Genomic DNA, 11,094 nt, shown 5'->3' with positions numbered 1-11,094 from the left:
GGCCGCGGGGCGGGGCTCGCAGGTCGTCGGGGAGCAGGAGGCCTGGGCCGCCGCGAGGAGCCGCCGCCGGCCGCTGGGCCCCGCCACCAGGCCGCTCGACGACGACGCTCCCGCGGGAGCCTAGCCTGAGGAGGACGCGGCGGCGGCGGCGGCGAGGCCGCGGGAGGCCGCGGAGGATGGAGGAGCGGAAGGAAGAGGGCGAGGCAGAAATCCAGGAGCACGGGCCCGAGCACTGGTTCTCCAAGTGGGAGCGGCAGTGCCTGGCAGAGGCCGAGCAGGACGAGCAGCTGCCCCCGGAGCTGCAGGAGGAGGCGGCGGCCGAGGCACAGCCCGAGCACAAGCAACAGAAACTGTGGCACCTCTTCCAGAACTCGGCCACCGCCGTGGCCCAGCTCTACAAAGGTGAGCCGTCGCCGCCATCTTGCCGCCGCCGCCTCGGGGCCGACCCTCGGCGGAGAGCCCCGGGGTGGCTTGCCCGGCTCCGGCCGCCGCCCCGCTGCCCCCTCCTCACAAGATGGCGGCGCGGGAGGCCGGTCCTCGGGGGCCGCCCGGGGGAGGCCCGGGGCCGGCGCGGGGGAGATCTCCTTTGGGGGCCTGCTTGGAGGAGCTCGCCCGCTCCTCCGGATCGGTTGCCGGGCGCCCCGGGGCCGTGGAGGGCAGGGGAGGAGCCCCCAGTCACAAAATGGCGAAGGGAGGCGACAAGGCCGGCTCTATTGTGCCCGAAGCCGGCCTCGGGGCGGGGACTGAGGGGGCACCTCCCTGCGCCGCGGCTGGGTCTCGGGCTGCGCCTCCGAGCCCCGCGCCTCTCCCTTCCACCCCTCCGCGACCCCTTTCCTGTTTTCCTCCCAATCACTGTGGGATCCCGAAACCCTTGAACAAAATGGCGAAACCTAATATGGCCGTTCGGGAGTGATTGAAGCCCAAATAACATTTCTTTCTGTTTCTTTTTCTCTTTACCACTCTTTCAGACCGAGTGTGTCAGCAGCCAGGACTTTCTCTCTGGGTCCCCTTCCAAAATGCAGCCACCGCTGTCACCAACCTCTACAAAGGTAAAGATAACCTTGCTGCATTGCCGATAAAGGGGAAGGGCACCCTGCGTCAGGGTGTAAGTCCTGCGTTCCGAGTGTATTGGCCGCCTTTACCTGGACCCAGACTGCGGGAGTGTTTTCTGCTCTTGAATCCAACGCCTAACCCTCAATGTCTTGCAACTCAGACACTCGGGTGGTATTCTAGTTAGATCAGTGATTTTCAGCTGGGGGCAGTTTTGACGCTCTCCTCACTCCCCGACATTCGGCAACGTCTAGGGGCATTTTTGAATGTCATCACTGGGGCGGGGGAGGGGGGCTGCTGAGTACGGCACAAGACAGTCCAGTTACCGTCACCGCCCCCTTCCCCCGCCCCCGATGTCATACAGTGCGGAGGTCGAGAAGCCCTGAGTTGAGACTCGGGGAGAGGAGCTTCTCTTTGGAAAAGGCAACCAAGGGGAGAAAGAGTTTATGGTTTTGTGCCACAAAGGGGGTGGGGGGAAGAATTGTAAGCACCGGTGGAAAAGATTTCTTGAGACGGGTGACTTAGAGCATGATAATTCGTAGCATTTAAGTGCGTTGAAAGCTAATTGAAGTAACCTGTGTCTATATTAATGCGTTGCTCTTCTCGACCAGCTTCAAATATTTGTCTTAAAAAGTATCTGATATTTGCTTGCACAGTGTTGACAGGAAATCTGTGACCTGAATGTCAGTTAATAGAGTTGTGTTTTATGGTAGTGCCTTTCTGGAGTTAATTTCCCTCCTCTGTGATGACATGAAGATACGTTAAAATAAACGTTCTTGTCCACTGTGCTTTCTTAGTAACAGTGGGTTAAGATTTTGTGCCTTACTGATTTTGAAGATTTGGAAATTCGGGTTTGACTTTCTTTTCTTTGGCAAGGTTTCTACGGAAAAGGGATTTGAATTTGTTAATCTTAGTAAATACATAATTAAATGCTTTCAAACTTCCAGAAGCTGCTGCTAACAGTAATGGAACTTACTGCATTTCAAAATTACCAAAATAGTCTGTGGAGTGACTTGATGCCCAGATTCTTATTTTGTGTAGGTATATGCAAATGATGGTAGCATTCTTCGAGAAAAAAGTCCGAATTGTGAGATTGGGTAGAATTTGCATTTTTTTGGGATGGTAACTTGAGAATGTAAACTGAAACTGGGGAGTAGAATGTTAATTTTAGGGAATGAGGAACTAATACTCTAGGCTTAACCAAGAAAAGGGAAACATAATTAAAATGTGCCCCAGTGAGCAGCTTTGATTTTATGTGGTTGAGTTCCTTAAATTTTGACTCCTGAGTAGTTTGCTTTAACCCCCGTCAGTGCTTGACAGTCTGGAACATTCTCTGGAATGGCTCTTGGTTTCATCTAGACAGGGGATTTTGAAGTAAGACGTATAACTCATTTTTTAAAATACTCAGATTTTTTAGGGTGTAACTTACATGCAGTAAAATTACCCTTTTAAGAGGTAAGCTTGAGTTTGACAAACATGTACTGTTAAGAAATAAACTGCTGTATATCTCCACCCCAGCCCCTAGCAACCACTGATCTGATTGTTGTATATATGGTTTTTCCCATTTCCATAATTTCGTAAATAGAACCTTATAGTTTGTAGCTTTTTGTGTCTGGCTTATTTCACTTTCCCATGTTTCCTAGACTGATCCATTTAGTTCATATTGCATGCATTAATAAATAGCTTGGTGCCTTTTTTTTTTTGTTTGCTAAGTAGCTTTCTGTTGTATGACTGTACCATGGGTTATCCATTTGCTTGTTGCAGTTGTCTTTTTTACTTAAAGGGGAAGGCAACACATTTTTAGTGCCTTCTATGTGCCAGGTTTGCCTAGGTCATACAAAAATATGAATGTGCTCTAGCTTTTTTGGTACTGTTGCCTACAAGATTGTATCCCTAAAGCTGGCAGTTTTCTTTAGTCCTAATTCTTCATATAAGAAGATGGGCTTAGAAGCTCAACTTTGAAATCTCTAACTTGTGTACTTGATTTTCATATGTTTATAATTTAGTAGTATTTTTCAGAAAATTGGAGACATTCATTTTTAAAAAAAACACAGGTTTCTTGCATTATTGCAAATGCTGAGTTGTTAGACTGAATTCTTACTTTGTATTTTATTTTTGTTAAATGCATTCCTTTTTACCTGATAGAAAAGGTAAGTGGTGGTTTGTGGAATTTGGTAGTGTAGCAACATTTTTTACCTGATTTAAGGAGTGTGGATAGTGCTCTGCAGTTACCTCCTTCTTTTCAGGGTGTGGTGTGTAGAGAACACAATTCAACTATAGGAATAATTGGATACCTTACATAGATCTAATAAAATTGGCGAGGTAGTGTCACAAGTGTATGCAGCATTAAATAGTGGTGAATTTCAATCAGAATGTTCGTGGTTCTGATTAAATATTTAAATTTAATTTACAAGGGGGAAGGTTTGGGGGGATCTCTTTAATTGGGCAGTGTTCTTATATTTTGTATGATTAAGCACTTAACCTAGCAAGCTAAAAAATGTCTCATTTTGCAGCCTGGGGATAGCTTGGCACATTCACCAAATTCTTCATAAACTCTAAAATAAGCACATTGGAAGTCAGGATTGAGGTATAGGCCTAGAAGAGGGCCCCTTTTGAATGCCTGTGGTCTTTTGAAAAATGGAACCTTCAGCTGGTTGGGTAGTAATGTAGCTGGAAGAATTTGGAGGAGAGTGAGTTGGGGCGCCCCCTCAGTGTGGACACAACTCAACAAAATGGAGTGCATGGTTCCTTCTACTCCACAAAGTAGGACCAGACTTTGACATCCTTTTTTGGAAAGGGGAAGAAAAATCCTGATTGCTGGATCTTGTTTTTATGTTGATTTGATAATTCTGAGGTGGGTGATGTTCGGTATTCAGTCATGTTGGTTGTGTCTCTTGCTTAGTCTAGTACAGTTTTTGATGTCTGCAACTAAAGGGAGTTAAAAGTTACTGAGGTCGTTTTAATATAGCCCAGGTTGATGCTTACCTGGGAAGCACTTGACCTGTGTGTTTGCTTCTTAAATCCACCAGCCACCCACTACATTTCCTTGGGTGACTGGTTTCCAATCTCCATCTTTTGACTTTTTGTTAGGAAAGTACATATTCTCCTTACCTGTACATACTCTCTTTATGTAATTCCAAATTCTTCCTGTGTGGGGCTACAACCAGGTGGGGCTACTGGTTGTCCTCTAGGACAAGGCCATCCTAGGGAGCCTCACATGGTCAGACTGAGGTGGGTGCTGGTGCCCTAGCTCTTTAGCAGCTCCTATGAGCCAGTGCTTGACCCTACCCTGTAGAGCCACTTTTTTCTCCACTTGTGAATGTTTTCTATAATTCTTTTTTTATGCTATGCATCATCTCTTTGTCTCTTCACATTTTAAAACTGCTTCTGAAACTTCAGTTGCATGCTGAGTTCTACCACATGTTGAGATCTTTCTCTTGGTATTGTTTATATTAAAGATGTTTCTGGTCTCCCCTCGAACAGCATTTGCCCAGGCCAGCATCCTTATGGAGTCTACTGCTGGATTATCTGAGTTTAGAATTAAGACTTACTCTAACTTAGCTGTAAAGTCTTGGAGACAGACAGCGGAGCAAGATAATTTCACCATTGTGCTGCTTCATTTTCTTATATGTAAGTGATGGGGATAAGTATTCACAACTTATTGTACAAGCTATTAGTTTAGTGCTGGCATGTAGTGAGAATTCAAGTGTTAGGGTTGACTGTTGGTGGTCAAGTTTTATTTTTCAGATGTTTCTGGCTGTGGGCGGTACTGAAGAGGAAGGGAAGAATACTCTAGTTTATTTTTTGTCTATACTTTTTTTTTCTTGTATTGGAATAAGCTTCGTGGTGTGTGCTTTCCTTCATTTTTCCCTAAAATGGCTAAATGTAAATAAAATTTTCAGGTGGAATAATAGTATGATGCCTTTAAATCCTTATTTTTGATATCTTGGTGCCAAATTCTGTTTCCAATATGTTGTCTCACTTTAGTGGGCCATTTTGGATTTATGTATAAATTGAAAGTGAACTGAACAACTGAAAATTTGTGGATTGATGTATAAACAAACGGTCAGCATATGCTACTTGGAGACAGATACTGGAATTTCAGTTCCTTACAATTTTCTGGAACTTGTTTGTGACTCTTCCTTGCTGCAAAAAACTATTATTGAACTTTGAGACTGTACAAAATGCTTTAGTATGGATCATAATTAGAAACTCTGTTTTAAATTGTATTAAACTTATAAAGAGCAGTAGTAGCCTCAGTTATTCCTAATACTGTTTTTAGGTTCTGTCTGTAAGTTTTTATAGAAGACAATCATTTTCTTACATTTAACTTCTCTGTAAAAGGATGTTTTGGCTGCAGATACCAGAAAAATACAAGTTAGGCTGGCTTCAGTGGTGTGGACATGGATTGGCTCTTCTCTAATTTGCAGAGTGAGGGTGAGGTTGAATGAATTCAGTAGCCCAGGCTCCCTGGATCTGTAGCGCTGCACTCTTGTGTACTCACACTTGCATGTGTGAGCTTTGTCTTCAGTCTAATTTCAGAATGTTGGCAGCTCACATTTTAGGGCCACTCACTCAGTGAAGCTTAGAGGAGCTGGGAAAGCTTTCCCCCAGGAGCTGTTAACAAATGACTTCCACAGTTTCTTGGCCAGAATTGGGCCACATGCTTACTCAGAACAAGTATGATAGCCATAGTTTGGGGTTGTACAGATTAATTTAGGACTAAACCACATGTGCCAGCCTTGAGCAAATGGTAGCAGAAGCTTTCTCCAGAGCTATTGAAACAAAAACTTGGAGGACCTTTAGGAAAGGAAGGGAGGATTGGATGCCAGGCAATTGGTTGCAGTGATTCTTCCTTGGTTCCTGTCCTTTTTTTGTGTGTTAGGTGAAAATTAAGTAAACATGTAAGTAACTAGGACTTCGTGCTTATTTTTGGATACGACCTCCTTAGGTGAATACATATTCTCACAATTGGAAAACAATTTTATTTTCGCTATGACTCAGATCTTCATTTCTAATGAAATGTTTAAAAAATAATATATATTTTTCATGTGACAGACTGGTTAGTACTATACAGTGGTGTGCTATTCTGGTTTGTAGATCCTCTTAAGGAGAAGGGAAAGTGGCTTCTCTATTATTGAGGAAGAAATACCTTGTAAAGAAATACCTTGTAAAGTAGCTGAGCCACTTACCTAACCTTGGGTAAGGCCATTTGAACCTCAGTTTTGGTTCCTTGTTTATGAAATTGGAATATCTGCTCTGGCGGACTCACAAGGCTTTTATCAGAAAAACTATAAATAGTGAAATCTGATTGATTTTGTCAGTGTACCGTGTAAGGAAGTTTTGTGTTTTGGTCTTGACCTCAGAAATCATTGTTTGCCAACTGCCCCATTGCCAGTAGTGGGAGGCTTAGACTTCTAAAAGTCTCATGAATTAAATTTCAGCTGCTTATATAAAAACATTTTTAAAAAAATAAGAAATGTGGGACGTCTACTCTGACTGGGACGAGTCACTATTTTATTTTTGTTTTTTTAATCCTCATTTGATATTTTTTCCATGGCTTTTTGAGAGAGTGGAAGGGGGGAGAGAGAGAGAAACATTGATTGGCTGACTACCACATGTGCCCTGACTAGGACTGGGGTCATGCCTGCAACCCAGGTACTTGCCCTTCGCCGGAATCGAACCTGGGACCCTTCAGTTCTCAGGCTGACGCTTTTTAACCACTGAACCAAACTGGCTAGGGCGAATCAGTATTTCTTGATTGAGGAAATGAATGTGTTGTGTGATTAAAGGTTATATTGACATTTTATGATGCCCTTGGGGTTTACCTAACCTTTAAGCTTATGGCCCTTTTCCACAGTGACTTTGGCATCAGTAAGATGGTATTGGACCCAAGATTGTCCCCCACTGTAACTACATGTTGCGCTTCTAGAATTTGGGTGTCTGTTGTCAGGGTTCAGATGTTTTCAAAGCCCGTCTTTGGCTGAAAGTTTTCAGGAGGCCATCCTGTGTGTTTAGCTGGACACTAAATTAACCTGTGATTTACATTAAAAGGTAGTCTAGTCATGCGTAAGATTCTCTAATAAGCATTTAAGTTTTTCCTACTTAGTTCAAGGTATTGCAGGAGGGTTTTTATTTTCAACCAAGTAACTATTTAAAGTCCTAAACATAGGACCGTATTTTGTGTGTGTGTGTGTGTGTAAATATCCTCACCTGAGGATATATTTTTTCATTGCTTTTCAGAGAGTGGAAGGGGAGGGTGGGGGGAGAGAGAGAAACATCTATGTGAGAGAGAGAACACTGACTGGTTGCCTCCTGTACCTGCTCTGACCAGGGCCAGGGATCAAGCCTACCCTAGGTCAGAATCAAACCTGGGACCCTTCAGTCTGTGGGCTGCCGCTCTAACCACTGAGACAAACCAGCCAGGGCAGGACTGTATTTTAAAAACTTCAGTGTCAATGCCAAATTTTCTATTTAGGGAAATAACTGAGATTGGATTAATCTGGGTGGTAAAGTAATTGGATTTGCCTTTAAGGAGATGATGTTAATGGCATAAAACTTAAGTTATGCCCAGGCAGTGCAAAAGCGTGTACCCTAAGACCTTAAATGTTATATATGCTTTTCTCCTACTGTACCTTGTAGTATATAAAAGTCAGTGTTCTCAAAATGCCTAATCTTTAGTATGTTCTTAGTTGGTTCTGATATTCAGACTTAGACAGAATGTTTGAGTTGAAATGATTGGTCAGTTGCATACAATATAAAAGAAGTTCACAACTAATTATATAACTGTCTTTAATCCAACTTTGTTTAAATCTGATTAAATCATCAGCCCCTTGCAGATCTAACTTTTGAGACTTCCTTGTGTCCTCAATCAGAACAAACCAAAACTTTGCCAAGCTCTTTCTTTCCTGGATTGTCAGTTTCTTTAAACCACCTTTGGATCTGGAGGTTTGTATCAGGTGTTTCTCTTTTTTGCGGTCTGGTTTGCCAGGTGTACATTTATATGTCTGCTTCATCTTTGTACCATCCAAGCCTGCTTCAGGCTTGTTTCTTGTATCCCTTTCATGCTTCCAACTTTTTCCCCTCTGAATATCCAGTCTGGGCCTACCTCCATTTGGTTTACCTCCATTTGGTTCTTGAAAAATGAAATTTCCTTAGTCATTCTGTTTAGAAGCAGAATCTTCTCCAGTTACGAATTTGATTACAACAATTCTTTTAAGTGTACGACAGGTTTGTAGAAACCTGGTTGCTTCTAGGGTCATGCATTTTATATTTCTTCCCCCTTTACATGGTCAAGTCCCATGGGATGGGGGATGGGCTTAGTTTTCTTGATCACTTGATTTCTCTTAAAATGCTTCCAGTTGTTTAGAACACTTAAGGTTTAGACACAGCTTGACAAGGTCATGTTAGAATTTATCTACCCCTCTAAGGTTGGCTTCATCTAAGTCTTTAAGACTGAGAGGTGGCAAAGTGCTGTGTTGTCCTCTTAAGTGCAATTTGCCCTTAAAATGGAGCTTTCATGCTTCCTTTGTTGATGTGAAATGAGAAATCAGAAGACGTTGATTCATGTAACTTGGCCATTCTGGTAGTGAGACACTAGATAAATTACTTCATTCCCAAGCTACTTCATATATCTGTAATATTAGAATAGCCTAGTTTTTCAAAGTTGCGATGGAATTTAATATTTTTAAGAGTGCTCCTATTGACAACTTCCATTTTTCTTTTTTAGCAGTAAGGACTGATCATGTGCTGAGGAATAGGTCTTGTAATGTTCTGCTTGTGTTGCTCTCTTTTTAAATAATACAAATTCATACAGTTTAAGAGCCTCAGTGATACCTGGATTCTGGTTTTTCTTTTTGGGACACAGCTGTTCATTGGTTATTGCTCCTCCTCCCAGAGTCTGTCTGTGTGGCAAAGAATTTTTAAAATCAAGGCCAGGAAAAGTAATAGATGATTGACGATTCTTTGTGTTAAACAAGAATTATTGCTTTTACTAAAGGTCCAGGGGTGTAAAGGAGAACTACCTTTAATTTTATAAAGATACACTGGTGATTTTCTGCTAGTTTAGCAGCTCAACTAAAAATAAATTGCAGTAACTTCAATTTCAGTTATATAAAACCACTAAAGGAACACGGATCGTTTTATTGAAAACTCTGTTTCAGTACATATGGGGGTGGTATCTAAAGGGAGACTTGGGAGGCCAGAGATTTTAAGGCAAGGTCTTTTGGTATTGGATTGGTTTGAGTTACGGAAAACTGTTGAGAACTGGAACAGAATGAAAATATACCTAGGGAAATGAGTGAAGCTTTTTTGTTTCCACTGTGCTTTTCAGTTTTGTCGAGTAGTCAATCAGAATTAATTTCCGCTTATTTCTAAAATGTTTGCTGCTGCTTTCAGTGTGTTCCTCAATCAGTGCTGAACCTGTCAGTAGGAGTGCATCTCCAAAATAACATGGTGAATGCTGCTGTGATGAGTGTGGCCTGAGTGATATGCAAAATTTAGTCATCCATTGAATGATGTGATCTTCTTATTTAGAATTCATGAGAATTCACTTTTTTCTGAAGGAGAGCAGTATAGCTTAGTGGATAAGAACTACAGACTCTGGAGCAGAATTCTAACTCTTGTATATATTCTGTCACCTTGGTGAAGTTACTCAGTGCTCATTACCTGTTTCCTCATTTGCAATATGGGGACAGTAGTACCACTCTTAAGATACATGTGTATATTACCTTTTCTCAGGTGAGGCTGAGTATAGCTAGTACTAATAAACACTTAATAATTTCCCCATTGTTAGCATTATTAAACAAGCTAGTTTAGGTTATTGTAGCCAGCTTTTTAAGGGAATAGCATTTTAAAAAATGGAATTTTGGCTAATAATAAATAGTCCCTCTTTTTATTTATTTAAAGTTTTTAAAGAACAAGGCAGAAGCTCCATGACTATGTGATGTGTTATATATAACAAAATAGAATTCAGTTTAATAGATTACTGATAGACTTAGAAAACCCTGTACTTCACGATACTCATTTTGGTTAACTTGTAAAATAGTTTTTGTTTTTGAAGAAAATGCAGCATGACTACTGATCATCATGTATCATTTTCTTATTCTTTTTTTCCAACAGAAAGCGTGGATACCCATCAGCGAAGTTTTGATATTGGAATTCAGATTGGCTATCAGCGACGCAATAAGGATGTGTTGGCTTGGGTTAAAAAGCGCAGAAGAACTATTCGTAGAGAAGATTTGATCAGCTTCCTGTGTGGGAAAGTTCCTCCACCACGAAACTCTAGAGCTCCCCCAAGACTGACTGTAGTGTCCCCTAACCGAGCTACTTCAACGGAAACTAGCTCATCTGTAGAGACTGATTTGCAACCCTTCCGGGAAGCCATAGCTCTGCATGGTAAAGCCGTTTAAACATATTTCTTTGGAAAATGGTTAAGAGTGTGCCTGTGGATCCATTTTCACATTTAGGTTTAGGTCCAGATACAGTGTCTGTTTTTTTGTCCATTATAGTAACTACTTGCTCTAGAAATTTTGAAATAGAATGGAAGCTAAAAACTTATATGGGCAACTTTTTAATGTTAGCTAGCCCATTTTAAAAAGTTTCCAGAAAGTTAGTTTGAGCTTACTGATTTCACAGTAACACAGCCTTTTGCAGCATTGATTAGAATTTATTGCTTTACACTTACGTTGTACATATTTTCTTCCTCTTCTGAGGCAAAGAGGAAGTTCTTGTGTTTTTAAGAATTCTACCACATTAATTGCCTGGAGGAGCCTGGTCAGTGACAGGCTAGTAAGACAGGTAATTGTTGGGCTAGCTCTCATGGGAACTCCTTTTGAAACTCTTAGGTTACTGCATGTGCCTGTAGATGGTGAGAGTTGATGACCCAAGTGGGAATGGACAGGTGGAAGAATAATCGACTTCCCTTATGTCTATGTCCCTTAGGTCCATTCTTTGTTAGACTGTCAGAGGACAGCTTCACCATCTTCCCTGGGCCAGACCTGCCATAAAAAGGCATTCTTGACCAGGGGTTTAAGTATTACTGGA

General features: G+C 41.9%; 1 protein-coding gene across 2 annotated transcripts in view; it reads left to right on the top strand.

The window, feature by feature from the left end:
• Positions 1-149: 149 nt before the first annotated feature.
• HAPSTR1 (HUWE1 associated protein modifying stress responses) overlaps positions 150-11,094 on the top strand; it is a 44,223-nt gene continuing 33,278 nt past the window's right edge. For both annotated transcript variants that reach the window (XM_087815653.1, XM_016219285.2), the window contains exons 1-3: positions 150-402; positions 969-1,049; positions 10,171-10,446. In XM_087815653.1, the coding sequence (XP_087671779.1) occupies positions 177-402; positions 969-1,049; positions 10,171-10,446 (583 nt within the window). In that variant the 5' untranslated portion in view covers positions 150-176. The remainder of the gene's footprint in view (positions 403-968; positions 1,050-10,170; positions 10,447-11,094) is intronic.

This window comes from Miniopterus natalensis, chromosome 3 (assembly GCF_054644295.1).
Source record: "Miniopterus natalensis isolate mMinNat1 chromosome 3, mMinNat1.hap1, whole genome shotgun sequence".
NCBI classification, from domain to species: domain Eukaryota; kingdom Metazoa; phylum Chordata; class Mammalia; order Chiroptera; family Miniopteridae; genus Miniopterus; species Miniopterus natalensis.
This window is presented reverse-complemented; position numbering and strand designations above follow the sequence as displayed.